This window comes from Eschrichtius robustus, chromosome 11, assembly GCF_028021215.1.
Source record: "Eschrichtius robustus isolate mEscRob2 chromosome 11, mEscRob2.pri, whole genome shotgun sequence".
NCBI lineage: Eukaryota > Metazoa > Chordata > Mammalia > Artiodactyla > Eschrichtiidae > Eschrichtius > Eschrichtius robustus.
In genome coordinates this window covers 19,541,623-19,558,135 of record NC_090834.1, presented here as the reverse complement: position 1 = coordinate 19,558,135, position 16,513 = coordinate 19,541,623, and the positions used below count along the sequence as shown (strand labels likewise).

The following is a 16,513-nucleotide window of genomic DNA, read 5'->3' as shown; positions in this document are numbered from 1 at the left end:
CATGCTAAATTTAATTCTATGTGGCATATGCCAATATTCTCACCTTCCAAAAATTCCAGCTAAAATAAATTGGTTTGAAAAGGAGTTCATTTTAATGTATGTTATTTGTGTCACACGATTATGCCTCATTTTTGGGCTATCCCACTTCAGCTAACCATGTTATAGAAAACTTGCTTTAAAAGGAAAACATTTTTAAAGTTGTTGTGTTGTTATATCAAAGACTTAAAAATGACATTCTATACTGACTCAGAAGTCCTTGCCCACCAAATGGTAGGAGAGCTCTAAATTACATATATGTGCTCCTCTATAGGTGTCTTGGTATTATCTCACACTATGACTATATGCATGAAATAACCAGATAGTGACAAGGCCAATTCAATTTGTCCACTTTAGGAATATAAACTACTCAATTGATTTAGACTTGTTGCACTTTGCTTTATTCATCATACATGTCAAACTATTAAGAGATTCAAAATTCGCAGGGAAATACACTAAAACCACTTCAGGAAGCCAAGTCTTAAGCAGAAAACAATGCAGTTCTTCAAGCAATTAAGGAGGGAAACACAAATTACATTTCACTATTGTTAAAAGATGTATATAGTCACATTCGAGGATTAGAAGAAATCACTAATGTAGAAATGCAAAGTTTGCATTTGTATGCAGAAGTGGCAAAAGAAAAATAACTCCACAAAATGTCTATACCCACCAAAATGCTTCAATCACTGTTAGAAACTGTCCTTGAGCATCCCTTGTGTTCTCAGCATCCATATTTCCTTGACACAGGTTCGTCACTATGTGAAGGACATGGTTTAAAATGGTTTTACAAACATCTTGGTCACGGCGATACAAAGAACACACATTACTGTAATGGAAAAAAATTTAACTTTGTCAGCATAACAGAACACACCAGTTTAATTTACAAATTTAGAGTGAATATTTTATATGGTTTTAATGTCTTACGATAGTGGTTTCAGAAGGTCAACAACATCTTCCATTGGCAAGGGATATTCTTCTCCAGGAAGGTCCTTTAAAAGCACTAGATACTAAGACAGTTGGGTGGGGGAAATTAGTTTTTTTTTTTCCAAATATCATTTATTTAAATAAGTACATATATGTAACCATAAATTCATATATAAACACATGTGCATACACACACACACACACACACACACACGATCAGTGAATTTTTATGAAGCAATATAATTTTAAAAAACGGGGAGGGGTGCGGGGGGGGGGTTTTGAAGTCAAACAGAGCTGGATTCAAATCCCAGCACCATAACCTGTTACTACTTGAGTGGTTTAAAAACTTGCCTTGTCATCTGAGTCTTTGTACTCCCAGCTGTAAAATGAGGATATAGCACTTACCTGGCCAGATTACTGTGAAGATTAAAGGAAATGAATGTAAAGGTCTAGCATTTATTGTAGGAATTCAGTAAGTGACAGCTGTTATCACTGTTGGAGTTAAGTGCCTGAGCAAGAGTCTGAAACTATATTATGTCACCACCCTCCGAAAACAATGCTTGGGGATAACTTCAATGGTTAAAAACTATTCTATTAATGAATTTTGGAAAGCAGAGATAATTATGGGCAGTGAAGAATCCAAATACCCTGACTTATCTTCCTATAAGGCAACCTTGTAAGGCTCTCTATGGAACGATGGATATAAAGGGTTACTCAGCAACTACCAGTTGTTATAACTGGTAGTTATAACTAGGCAGCCAGTTTCTGACAGCTGCCAAATAATTTTCTAGCTGTATTAAGAATCAGAAGGCATTTTTTTCCTATCATCTGTATGTAGAAAATTATTTCTTACTCCTTCTGATACTATAAAAGAATATTAAATTGGACCATTTTAAATATTTGCCATGAGAGTCATGTGTGATGTTACTGAGTGTCTTGAAGTGACTTTGAACATCAAAGCCCCAAGAAAAGCATACAGCCCTCCCCACTGGTTGGGGCTAGAGACTTGACTAGAGTGTTTGCCAGGGTTGAAACCAGGGAATCAAACAGGGCTCAAATAAGCATATTTGCCGGGGCTAGGGATCAACCAGAATGTTCACCACAGCTAGAACATGACAAGGAATTCTACCAGGGACTCAACCTGAATGTTTCCAAGAGGTTCTAATTAGGGAATAACTTGGCATGTTTTCCAGGGCTGGGGAAATCATTGCCATGTTTGCCAATTTGCTGGGACTAAGGATATGACCATGGACTCATCCAGGATATTTGCTGAGACAGGAGCTCTCCCCATATGTTCACCAGCACTGGGGCTAAGGGTATGGCCCACATGGTTGGGAGATAAGTTACATGTAATAATACTGAGTAAACAAGTAAATGCACTGATGTTAAGTGGGAAGCCAGGTTTCTTACTGTTGGAAAAGAGAGCTACAAATATGGACACAGAAAATAAATCCTATGATGTTGGATTGGAATTGGAGATATCTATCAGTAGATGAGTAAAGTGATGAGAGAAGGGAAGGAGAGAGATTACTTTTGTTAAGTCTAAATCTAATCATGAGGAAACATGAGATCAACTCAAAGTGACGGATTCTATACCGCAAGTGGCAGTACTATTCAAAAATATGAAGGTCGCGAAAGATAAGGAAAGACAAAGGAATTGTTCCACACTGAAAAAAACTGAACAGACCTGACAACTAAATGCAATGATACAATGTTAATTTCCTGATGATTATACTGTGGTTATATAGGAGAGTATCATTGTTTTTAGGAAATACACACTGAAGTAAAGGGGCATCACGTCTGAATATTTAATCTCGAAATGGTTCAGAAGAAAAGTGTGTGCGTGTGTGTGTGTGTGTGTGTAGTGTGCAAAGAGAGAATGATAAGTCAAATGTGGTAAAATGTTAACTACAGAGGCTTATGATGGAAATATGGGAGTTTTGTAGTATTTTAACTTTATAGTCACTTTGAAATTACATTTAAAAATTTTAAAGCATATAAACCAAGGTCAAGGCAAGATTCAGACTTCAACAACAATGTTATGTGAGTATTATTTTTACATTCAGAGTCTGTGGCTCTTGGCCTAGTTTAAAATAATAATAATTACACCCAAAGAGAATAAATCTATCCAAAGTCCATCCAAGTTTTAATGTTTCAGTATCTACTTAAATTTTTTTCACAGTATATTAGAAGAAAAGTGTATTTTATAACTAGTCTCAGATTCATTTCTCAAGGAAGCAATTTCAAGTCTTCAAAGGTACTATATGATTCTAATATGTCAGTCCATTACATTTAGCTAGCAACATCAGACACAACTGAAGCACTTCTTCATTTCATTGAACTCACCATGTGTAGATGGAGAGATTTGGTAAGGTCTAGCATGCTAGAATCAATTAACATTAACAATTTCCTTCGAATATCAGCTGCTCTAAATGACACAGTATTGGTCTGAGCAGTGGTTACACACATACACAAGAACTTGAGCATGTCTAAAAAAAGTAGATCTTGCTTTGACAGATGTTCTTCAGCTAAAGGATTCATGGCACCTAAAAATAAAAAGCGCTTATTAAGACTAAGAGAGGTGTACAACAAACACATACATTGAACATTAACACAAATATCTTCCCCTTGAACAACCAAAGAGATAAAAATATATGGAAAGCAAAACTATGGTGAAATTGATTACACACTAAAAGCTTCAAAATTCTTCATAAAAGGTTACCCTAGGATTCTGTCATCAATAAATAATCTATGGAAAAATCTATATAGACAAATATTCACTGCAATACTGTTAGAAAGGAATCTAAATTTCTGACAATAAAAAAGTGGTCCAGTGGTTAAGAATCCATCTTCCAATTCAGGGGAAGCCATTTCAATCCCTGGTCGGGGAACTAAGATCCCACATGCCGTGGGGCAACTAAGCCCACACACCTCAACTAGAGAGCCCATGTGCTGCAAACTACAGAGCCCACATGCTCTGGAGCCCACACGTCAAAACTACAGAGCCCACACACTCTGGAGCTCGCGCACAACTAGAGAGAAGCCTGCGCGCCGCAACAAAGAGCCTACACCACAACGAAAGATCCTGTATGCCGCAACAAAGATCCCGCATGCTGCAACTACGACCTGACCCAGCCAAAAAATAAAAAATAAATAAGTAAATTTTTTTAAAAAGTGGTCTAGTAAATTATGGTATGTATGTTAATTGGGATATTATAGAGCCATTAAAAAGTATGGTTATCAATAGCACAAGTACCTAAATGAAAAAAATACTTACAATTAATGTTAAAAGAAAACAGACAAGGTATAAAAAGGCATTTGCATGTTGATGCTGATTATAATTTTGAAAGGGTCTATGTAGAATAACAGAAAAAGGTAAACAATGATGGCATTATGGGTACTTTTGCACTATCCTGCTTTCTATTTTCCAAATAACCTATTATATGTTTTTATTTATTTAATAATAATTTTAAATTCCCCCATGAAGAATAAAATAGGAAACTAATAAATTCAATTAAAAATCAGGGAATTCTAAAGTGTATAGAGGGGAACAATCCCAATAGACTATACAAAAAGGAAATAAAATGAGCATAAAATTAGTATCTATGAGGCCTTTCATAATACCAAATCAATGTAAAGAGGTAAAAAAAAAAATCCCATGCAGTAGAAGTATATTTACCAATAGTAATTTGGCTCTCTCCAGATTCATTTGCATCAATAACACTACTAGCAGGGTAATCATTAAATAGACTCATGGATGACTGATCCTCCATCTCCATTAGATTTTCATCAGTACAATCTTCCACTGATTCTACTTCTCCAAAGTCAAATGGCTTTTTGATAATGAATACCTTCAAATAAGAGAAAGAAAGACGTTCCAAGTTGGCTTCTTTCAGAAGCATGCTGTAGTTAAAATTGACCTAATCAAACAATTCAAGATTCAAGTGTATGAAACCCTGCAGTATTATTTCTATTAAATGTCCTGCAACAGGAAAACAGATACATAAACTGTATTGTCTACACAGCAGAATAATACACAATCTTTACAAATGATTTCTTAAATTAAGAAGTTTCATACTACCCCAAATTGATGAGGGTGTAGGTAAAATTATAAATTGGTAAGACTATTTTGGAGGACAATGACATTATCCATCAAAAAGTAAAATTTAAATTCCTTTTGAACAAGCAATTTCATTTCTAGAATTTATCCTACATCCTTCATAGGCACAAATAGAAGGAGATGAAAGCATAAGAAATTTACTGCAGAACTCTTTGTAAAAAAAAAAAATCATTTAAAATTTTAATTCAGATTAGTTGGGTTAAAATACATATATACTATTCCCATATATAATGAAATACCATGGTACTGCCAAAAAAAAAAAAGTATACATAGGTATAGCCCTATGTAGTAGCAACATGGAAAAAAGACCAAGATTTATTATTAAATGAAAATACTCAAGTTACAGAATATTCTTTCACTCATTAAATATTTGAATATCTACTATGTGCCAGGCACTGTTCCAGACAAAAAAGTATGTAAGCCCATTTATACGGAAAAAGGAAAATAAATATCACGATGAGAATATGTTGCTTGTCTGGCAAGGTTTTTGTTTTTATTTTTAAGAATAGAGAATTATTTTGAATTTTGGTACAATGTCATACAGAAAAAGGTACTGAGTCCGGATGATTAGTTCCCAATCACTTGGTCTATTATTATTTATTGAGAAATTAACCGCCAAGCACTATGCTAGGTATTGATATTAAGAAGCAATCAAAATAACAAAAAAAAAAAAAAAAGAAGCAATCAAATACATTCCCCCCTGCAAACCAAATAACTTTATTTAATTTCCACATTTTAAAAACATAACATACCATATACTGTGAGATGCATCCCTTTTCAAGAGAGATTTCAAAGTTATAAAAAGCATCTTAGAATCAATGAAATATGGTAGTAAAATAGGAAGCATACTTACTAAACTTGTACAAATATCTGCAATATCATTCATTAGCTTTGATGTTAATAATCGTAAGAAGAAGCCAGATGCAATCTTATTTGGACTGTGCTGTAATTAAGACAAACAAAACACCAGGCAAACAGAAATAAAAACAAACAATTATTCTTTGCAGATAATATTTTCTCTATCTTGAATGAAATGCAGATTTTCGTTTACACTGGAAATTATCAGAATAAGCATGGATAAAGAGTTTACTATTAGGAGCAAGATATGAATTGCTTCAAAAATACAAACCTCTTTTCTTAAAGTAATAATAACTATAGCAAGTATCTTTCATTGAGCATAAACAACATTAAAGTAAAATACCAGCTATTGCCCCTAAACATAAGCAAGCAATAATCATAGCTTAGCGTTTATTCTTCCACTCTCCTTCCCCACTAATACCAAAACACAAAAAAACACATTAAAAAACCAAAAGTACATGCTGATAATATTGATATATGGCCATGTACTTAACATTAGCTTTAAAAAGTGTTTCTAGTTATTATCAATACTCTGGTCTGGCTCAGCTACCCCTCAGGCCTGCTCCAAATCAAAACAAAGATTACACACAGCAGCACCCTTTCTACCAAATGTTATGTAAGACTACCTGGGCAAAAGAGAGTAATGTGTGTGCTAGAACTGTTTATCTTTGCAGTGCCCACTAGCCCTCGTGTACTGGTATGCACATCACATACTTAGTAGTCAACAAGTTTTTATTAAATAAATGAAAATACACTGGCAATAAGAGTCACCAATTAGTTGTATATTAAAGGGGTAAAATAATCTCAGAAACTTTCCTGAGAAGGTTAGTTTCGTGCACTTAGTTTCATGAGAAACTCATATTACCTGTTGCTTTTCTCCTCTGGATACTACCTTAATTTACCAATTTAATTTAAAATCAGTGTATCAACTTATGAATGGACCCAAAAAACAGTAACAACACCAACCAGTTATCAACCTCCTAGGTAGGCTACGCTGTCAAGTAGGAAGAACATCTTACCTTGGTACAGTTATGTAAGCAACGTGTACACAGATGTATCATATTTCTCAGTGAAACAATTCTAGATTCTTCATTTGTCTTATTTTTAAACAAAGTGATACTTTCTCCTGCATACTGCATTAGAGACTATTAAAAAAAAGAAGGAAAAATCCAAATTTCAGTTAAAATCATAGCTTATTGATTGCTTTTCTGTTTTACTTAAGAAGTAAAAGTAATCATTTTAAGAAGTTATACTTGGTTATAAAATATAATTAAAAATGAACAAATTTTTAAAAACAACAAATCTTATACCCTGTTATCCTTACAAATCACACAACTGACAGAACAGCATCCAGAGATAAAAGTCAGTTTCATGCTTAGAGCCTACTTGATTAACACTCCTGGTTAAGAATTCTTTAGGATAACTGATCCAGGAAAAAAATTTTAAAATACAGATAAACACCAGTATTTTTGTTAATGAGATTAAATTTTAATGTGATATAATTTCAATTACTGTATTTATAGTTGGCTTAAAATAATTTCAAATTTAAGGAAGGAGATACAATATCATTTCTTCTCAGACTGCATAAATGTAAGAGAAAGAGCTAACCTACATAAAAATTTGTTTTCCAAACAAATATACCAGTTTTCCCAGGAATATATTTCATTCAAATTAATCCAAAACATTATTGACATAAATCTTCCTACCTTGGCTTTCTGGAATAATTCTGATTTGTATGCTTCCTCTTCAGCTATTACACCCACGTAACAATAGCAGCCGAGAACACCCACCAAAAGACTTGAACACCGGACAAGCGTTTCTGAATTTGAAGTCTTAAAGTAAAACCCAAATAAAAAATTTTTATATTTTGTAAATCATTTTGAGTACTATTATCTTTTATAAGAGCAAATTTTATGTACATATTAAAAAACAAAAGTTCAGTTAATTGAATTAATAGTGGCATAATTCTGATCATCTCTAAAAACATCTGAGGGATCCCTGCAGAGTTGTGATAACCAGGGTTCCCAGGAAAAACAGAAGTAGTGTATGTCCTAATGGCCAAGTAATATATCTCTTCTTAAAGTGGCTTAATGTACTGCACACACAAGCCCTTAAATATCTGAGGTAAGGAGGAAAGAAAGAAAAAAAACTGATAGGCAAATAAATGTCTGTAACTCTTAGAACATGAGTAGAAGTTAGATTCATAATAAGAGACATTAAAATGACATTTTGAGGGCTTCCCTGGTGGCACAGTGGTTGAGAATCTGCCTGCCAATGCAGGGGACACGGGTTCGAGCCCTGGTCTGGGAAGATCCCACATGCCACGGAGCAACTAGGCCCGTGAGCCACAACTACTGAGCCTGTGCATCTGGAGCCTGTGCCCCGCAACAAGAGAGGCTGCGACAGTGAAAGGCCCGCGCACCGCGATGAAGAGTGGCCCCCGCTTGCCACAACTAGAGAAAGCCCTCGCGTAGAAACGAAGACCCAACACAGCCAAAAATAAATAAATAAATAAATTAATTAATTTTTTTAAAAAAATGACATTTTGAGCTTCTAAGAGATAAGAACCTTGATTTATTCAGCTTTTTAGACTCCACAGACTAGCACAAGGCATTTTTGCCAGTAGATACTGCTTAACCAATTTTATAGAATTATGTAAGAATGTGTAAAGGTTACACAGAAAAATAAAATTTTCAGATTTTTCTGTTCCTATATCGTATGAAATGTCATTTTAGGGGGAAACACGGAAGATCTCATTACTTTGTAATGAAAATGGTTACAACTGTAATCCAGAAGTCAGTCAGTAATTAGGGGCAGGATAGGGCAAACAGGCACACTGCCTCTTCTCTGGCTCTTTGTATCGTTAATTATGGCTACTGAATCAACTCCTTTGAGTAGCCTGTAGGTTTTATTTTAGTCAACAAATATTTTATCATTTATCATATAACAAAGCACTGCAGAAGATACAAAGATTAATAAAAATTATATATGCCCTTTAATGAGCTTCTAGCATAGTTTAAGAGAGATTTGTGTATATGGTACAAAGAAGATGCTAAGTGTCATTTAAAAATAGAAATATTAAGTACTATTAAAATTAAAAGATGTATGGCTGAGATTATCTAAGAAAGGCTTTAGCAAGGATTTTGACATATGGATTATCTGAACACACAGAAATGGGTAGAAAGACACAGGAGTTTTGGCAAGAAAACAGCACACACGAAGAGAATTTGTGATTTTAAGAGGACAAAGGAAATGATATGTGAGACATTACTAAAGGACCTCTAAAATATGGATGACTGCTAGTTCATTTACTAATGAATTCTCCCTCTTCAAGTGCAACGAAAATCTATTAGATCAGTTTATATTATGTCCTTTTCTGTTATTGTAATACTTTCCTCCTCTGTACTAAGGTTCTTTTTCATCAAACAATCACTATGCTCAAAACCTTTATTACTACCCATCAACTCACCCAAAGAATTCTACTTCTTTAATGTCTATGAGAATTCCTGGTAAAAGAAAATAGTCAAATTGTTTTTCTTCAGTTTTCCTTTTTTCCATGCTAAATTTTCCCTATATGTAGCCATGTGCTACTACTTTGCTTTTAAAATTAAGCTTCCTAACAGTCTACCAAAGTAGAATCAAATATTGGCTTTAGTTGATTTCGAAAATCTCACCTCAGATGAGTAATTATTTAGAAGCTGTTCTGACAATCCCAGAAGATAGCGATCCAGTGATTGCTTGAGATTTTGGTGGACAGAAAAGCCTACACTGGATTGGTGCTTTTCTGTAGTATGTTCTTTCACAATGGTTAAAAAATCCATCTTGTCAAAAGTTGTCTGAAGAAATAGTTCTTCAACTTCTGAGAATGAAGGTTCTTCTGTATCTTTTTGGTGTTGCTCACTTCAAAGAAATAAGATTTTTAATTTGTAAAATCAAATTATCTATTATTTCACCTTCATATAGCAGCAATCTATTACAAATAAAAACATTAACAGCATCTATATTATTCAAAGACTGATTATACAATTAGTGAATTATTCTTTTAAATGCTTCTCTTCTTTGGATTTTGATAATTACTTGTAAAGAATTTCATTATTCAGTAGCAAATTTTACTAATAAATGGACAAAAAAATAAAAGTTAGTCTCAAAGGCAAATTCAGAAAGTATTAAAGAAAAAAAATTAACAACAGATATAAACACTAAGAATAACATTATCTGAAACATTTCCCTTTTTTCACCTTTGATTTCTCCAAAATGTAGATCTTTTTTCATCTTATGCCCTCTAGAGGAAGAACAGGAATCTTCATGCTAGTGACAGAATTTTCAGTCACAGTGATAAACATAAGCCTCTTGAGTCAATCAACTAAAATGAGGTTTTTAGATTTATTCTTGTTTCCCCTATCCTCAATTATCGTTAGTTTTTAGCGAACAGTCAGATTTTATTTGACATATAAAAATGGGTCACATCTTTAAAGAACTCATTTCCACATGATGTTTATGTTCTTAATATCCCATCATAAACATAAGTTATAGGACATAAAGTATAGTTATTGAATTAAAAGAAACTTTTCCCTTGCTAACAGTTATGATTTTTTTAATTGACCAATTTAGTTCATAATTTTTAAGATGTAGCTACTACTTTGCTAAAATTATTATCTTTGTTAATTAAAGCTGTATCTTAAAATAACACAGAACTCTATTAGATAACATACCATTCTGGCACACTCTGGAAAAAATTCATTGCAGCTTTACAGTTTTTCATAGTGAGACTCACAAGAATTTTCTCCAGGGAAAGATGAGGAAAATTCCTATAAAGTAAAATAAAAATCTTTATTTAGAAGACCAAAAGCCATTTAAAGCATTCTTAAACATCCAGGTTTAGCTATAAATATTGACCTCTAAAATTTGGATCCAAAATTAAAACTACTTTCATCTCTATTGAATTTCTTAACATCTGAAAACAGGATTTAAGGAGCATACGTTTTATGTTACTATCATTTTCAACACTTCCTAGAAGCAGGATCATACTAAATTTTTAAAGAGCATAAACAATTATGAAATTAAAGTAGGACTTCCCTGGTGGTGCAGTGGTTAAGAATCCGCCTGCCAATGCAGGGGACATGGGTTCAACCCCTGGTCCGGGAAGATCCCACGTGCTGCAGAGCAACTAAGCTCGTGTGCCACAACTACTGAGCCTGTGCTCTAGAGCCCGCGAGCCACAACTACTGAGCCCACACGCCACAACTACTGAAGCCCACATGCCCTAGAGCCCATGCGCTGCAACTACTGAAGCCTGCACGCTCTAGGTCCCGCATGCTACAACTACTGAAGCCCGCATGCCTAGAGCCTGTACTCCACAACGAGAAGCCACCGCAATGAGAAGCCCACGCACCACAACAAAGAGCAGCCCCTGCTCGCTGCAACTAGGGAAAGCCCGTACGCGGCAACAAAGACCCAACACAGACAAAAAATAAAAAATTTTTTAAAATTAAAAATTAAAAAAAATTTTTTAAAAAAGGAATTAAAGTAAAATCACTAGGATCCAGAGGCCTGTCCTCCAATCACTCAGTTCCATTTACTGACTGGAAAGGTTAAGTGGGCAAGCTGCTCACATCCTAGTGCTTAAGTCCCATTTTGGCTTTTTCTCATTTCTTCCCCTCATTAACATATTTCGCCTAGAAGATACTCTCATTATGATTCCAGGATATACATGAGTTGGATATATGTTCAGATGGACCTATTTACAGACGATCACAAAGAAACATATAAGTGCTCAAAGAACTATATACATATTCTTCATGCACATCCCCCTTATTCTCACTGTCTAGGCAGAGAGAGAAAACAAAGTAAAAGAACTTGGACAAAGATCCAGGCACAAAGATACAGAACACTATAAAAACAAAGGGGCTGTTTAACCTCTAGGACTAATTCTGGGAAATCCTGTATGATCACTGTAAAATAAAGCCATCTAATATCAAACAAGAAATGGAGGGCACCTTACAAAACAAAACAAAAGCCAGCAGCATGCTAACTGAACTCAAATTACCTGTGAAGAATTGGAGGCAGCTCTGCACTGTCTTCAAAGTCATCCTCTAACTGACGGAATAAGAGCCATTTCATTATCAATTCCTTTAAAGAAAAATTTCTGTTTACATCATATATATTCTTCTCCATTCCTGTTTTTACTGTTTCTGGAACTACACACATGGTCAGTGCCAAAGTCAAACAGCATACTGCAGGACTACAGCAAAACAAAGGACAATTAATATTAAAAGTAAGTTCTTTGCATAGAAAACAAACTTATGGTTACCAAAGGGGAAAGGAGGTAGGGGAGGGATAAATTAGGAGTTTGGGATTAGCAGATACAAACTATTATATGTAATTCAAAAACAGTCATGTACCACAATGTTCATTGCAGCTCTATTTACAATAGCCAGGACATGGAAGCAACCTAAGTGTCCATCAACAGATGAATGGATAAAGAAGATGTGGCACATATATACAATGGAATATTACTCAGCCATAAAAAGAAACAAACTGAGTTATTTGTAGTGAGGTGGATGGACCTAGAGTCTGTCATACAGAGTGAAGTAAGTCAGAAAGAAAAACAAATACCGTATGCTAACACATATATATGGAATCTAAACAAACAAACAAAAAAGGTTATGGAGAACCTAGGGGCAGGACAGGAATAAAGACACAGACACAGAGAATGGACCTGAGGACACTGGGAGTGGGAAGGGTAAGCTGGGACGAAGTGAGAAAGAGGCATGGACTTATATATACTATCAAATGTAAAATAGATAGCTAGTGGGAAGCAGCCACATAGCACACGGAGATCAGCTCCGTGCTTTGTGACCACCTAGAGGGGTGGGATAGGGAGGGTGGGAGGGAGACGCAAGAGGGAGGAGATATGGGGATATATGTGTATGTATAGCTGATTCACTTTGTTATAAAGCAGAAACTAACACACCAGTGTAAAGCAATTATACACCAATAAAGATGTTAAAAAAAAACTATTATATGTAAAATAGATAAACAACAAGGTCCTATTGTATAGCACAGGGAACTATAATCAATATCCTGTAATAAATATATAATATATATATATACACAGACACACACACATATATATAAAACTGAATCACTCTGCTGTACAGCAGAAACTAACACAACATTGTAAATCAACTATACCTCAATTTTAAAAAAAGTAAGCTCTTTCAGGGACAGAGACCTTGTCTATCTTATTTACCACTGTGCCTCCAATGCTTAGGGCAGTGCCTGGCATGCTGTAGACATATAGTAAACTTTTGTGGACTAAATGAACACAAAAAAATTCTAAAAAGTCTGACTACATTTGAGAAAATTCTTGATTAAGAACTATCTCTTACTGTAACAGTATGCAGTACTAAAAAAAAAAAATAAAGTTTATGAAGATCAAGCAAAAAATAATTGTCAATTACAAATAAAAGAAATATAAACACTTAATTCTTTAAAACTGGCCTTAGTAATCTCTTCACATTTGAAACTAAATTACACTTATTTATTTATTAAGACTTCCCGGACAAACAACAAAAGCATCTGAAACAGAATTTAACGTATCTTTAACTGAAGTTAGAAATTACAAAATTCAGGGGGAAAAAAAAATATATATATATATATGCTGCAAAATAGAATACAATCCATAGTCAACTTACCATGAAGGTCTGCAGGCTGACCCAGTAAATAACTTCCAGAATTCTCTGTCAACCTCAACTAAACTGCCTTGAATTATGGCTCCAAGTAAGCCAAAGTTTTCAGCTTGTATTTGTTCAGAACTTATACCACGAAAAGTAATAGACCAAATTTTAATCCAGAGTTTCAGTAAATCTGACTTTTGAGAGCTTTCTAGGTTTGATTTCTTGCCTTGACACAATGCAACTTCCATAAGGCATCGTAACACATATGGTGTGCGTTCCCCATGTCGCTGTTGAGGTAGAAGCTGGTGTAGTATCATCAGTAATGGTGACAACTCACAGTTAGGTAAACTTGAAGGATATTTTGATATTAATTGAGTTGCAATCTGTAACCTAAAACAAGTATAAATAATTTGAAAATTATTCAAATTCATTACGAGGCTAAAAGAAAATATATAGACATAGTATTCTTATAATATCCTAATTAGAATATTATCATCATCATTTTCCAGACTACTCTCATAATAAACTGGCTCTTTTTTTTTTTTTTTTTAAGAGACTCTTATTTTTTTTTAATTAATTAATTTATTTATGGCTGTGTTGGGTCTTCGTTTCTGTGAGAGGGCTTTCTCTAGTTGTGCAAGCGGGGGCCACTCTTCATCGCGGTGCGCAGGCCTCTCACTATCGCGGCCTCTCTTGTTGCGGAGCACAGGCTCCAGACGCGCAGGCTCAATAATTGTGGCTTACGGGCCCAGTTGCTCCGCGGCATGTGGGATCTTCCCAGACCAGAACTCGAACCCGTGTGCCCTGCATTGGCGGGCAGATTCTCAACCACTGCACCACCAGGGAAGCCCTAAACTGGCTCTTAATATTTATTAGGCCCTACTTCCTAAAGTGGCAAGAAGACTGACAACATTTAGGCTAGCTGGGTAAGCTATCATATTTTGCTTACACAGTAACTTTAAATAACTAAATTACCAACATTCTACTTCTTACTTATCGCACACATCCCTGCTCTTCGGCCACCAATAATATTCCTCTAGAACAGGAAAACAAACAAAAACCCCGAAAAACTGTTTTCTCTTGATGTTAATTCAGTTAATTCAATAAGTATTTGCTGCAAGTTCTCTAAAATGCGTGCTACTCAAGAATAGGAACTATATCTTGTTCACCCTCTATCCCTTATGCTTGGTACATAGTAGGTGTTCAATAAATAACTTCACTAAGTGGACAATTTAAAGAATATGAAATAGGCAACAACTATAGAAAATTTAGCAATAGGTATCTAAATCAATACGATTTCCTCCCACACTCAATTGTATTTAAACATTACATCAACAGGGGAAAAATCAAAGAGCACTGTTAACAAAAGTATGACTGTAATCTAAAAATTTGTAACTGTCCTTATGCAAGCTGCTTAACCTTTCTCAGTTGCAGTTGTCTTTTTGGTAAAGCAAAAAGGCTGAGCTGCATGAATTCTACAGATTCCTAACAGACCTAATATTTTGTGATTCCAAAGAATTCCACAATTTATTTAATTACTTAAATAACTGCAAATGCTATATGAGACTAAAGAACAGAGCAAATGGAACTTCCCGGGTGGCGTAGTGGTTAAGAATCCGCCTGCCAACGCAGGGGACACGGGCTCGAGCCCTGGTCTGGGAAGACTCCCACGTGCCGCGGAGCAACTAAGCCCGTGTGCCACAACTACTGAGCCTGTGCTCTATAGCTCGTGAGCCACAATTACTGAGCCCGCGTGCCACAACTACTGAACCCCGTGCACCTAGAGCCCATGCTCCGCAACAAGAGAAGCCACCGCAATGAGAAGCCCGCGCACCACAAAGAAGGGTAGTCCCCGCTCGCTGCAACTAGAGAAAACCCCGTGCGCAGCAACGAAGACCCAACGCAACCAAAAATAAATAAATAAATTTTAAAAAAGAACAGAGCAAATAGTAAAAAATAACCTTTATCATGGCATAAGGTCCAAACTATTCTGTGATTTCTGAATACTATCTTTAATTTCTTCCTAATCTAATTCTATTAGAAGGTGCCAAACATGGTAAAATCTCTTTGTGTTGAGGTATACAACTCAGTGAATTCCATGAGGCACACAGTACCGATCGCCTACCAAGCAGCCATTCTCCCTCGTCCTTGCTATGGCAATATGCTTAGGAAAGGTGCCCTATTCCTGGCCTCTAGCAGATAAGCCATGGTGGTTGATCTCACATGTCCCAGTAATCACCTTCCCCTTTGTCAGTCATTGCTTTGGGAGTGACCTAGTTCTGGCCAGGCCAATGAGGTAAAGGAATCTACTGGGGGTCTTGTGAGAAAAATAAATGAGACTAAAATGATATTGAAAGACAAAAAACAATATTTTACCAAGGCACAATGTCAAAATCATTCTGTGACTTCTGAAGATGATCCTTTATTACTTCCCAGCCTAATTCTATTTTCCTCTTTTTGCAAGGTGCATTGTAATCACTAAATTCTCTTTGTGTGGTTGTGTAAGACTGAGAAATCTCCAAAGATCTATTATCTTCATTAAAAACCTGTAAAACAACAAAAGGAAAACCTATTTTTTTAAAACTGCTATTGTTTCTAATAGTTCATTAGCAAAAAATGTTCCTTCTTAGATGAAGATACAGGTTAGTCATAAAGCAAGAGTAATAAACTACAGAAATATGTGAATCTGATAATATGGTTACAAACATTTTGCAGATAATAATGGCTCTCTAGAAAGCAGATATTACCAAGTAAGTTATTAGTTTTAGTTCCTGGGAAACTTTACTAAAAGGACCAAAACATCTAAAAGTAAAGCAAAAACCTCTAGTTTCAAAGATATTAAATCATAAACTTAGTGTTAAGAAAATATTTGACAAGTGAAATTACCCTAGGATGG

At 35.1% G+C, this 16,513-nt stretch overlaps 1 protein-coding gene across 3 annotated transcripts in view; it reads right to left on the bottom strand.

The window, feature by feature from the left end:
- Nucleotides 1-16,513, bottom strand: part of ATM (ATM serine/threonine kinase) — a 139,935-nt gene that overhangs the window by 97,488 nt on the left and 25,934 nt on the right. For all 3 annotated transcript variants that reach the window (XM_068556799.1, XM_068556798.1, XM_068556800.1), the window contains 12 exons: nt 15,994-16,163; nt 13,636-14,007; nt 11,985-12,179; nt 10,651-10,746; nt 9,613-9,838; nt 7,645-7,770; nt 6,958-7,083; nt 5,934-6,023; nt 4,640-4,811; nt 3,307-3,506; nt 961-1,043; nt 707-862 (listed from right to left, as the gene is read on the bottom strand). In XM_068556799.1, the coding sequence (XP_068412900.1) occupies nt 707-862; nt 961-1,043; nt 3,307-3,506; nt 4,640-4,811; nt 5,934-6,023; nt 6,958-7,083; nt 7,645-7,770; nt 9,613-9,838; nt 10,651-10,746; nt 11,985-12,179; nt 13,636-14,007; nt 15,994-16,163 (2,012 nt within the window). The remainder of the gene's footprint in view (nt 1-706; nt 863-960; nt 1,044-3,306; nt 3,507-4,639; nt 4,812-5,933; nt 6,024-6,957; nt 7,084-7,644; nt 7,771-9,612; nt 9,839-10,650; nt 10,747-11,984; nt 12,180-13,635; nt 14,008-15,993; nt 16,164-16,513) is intronic.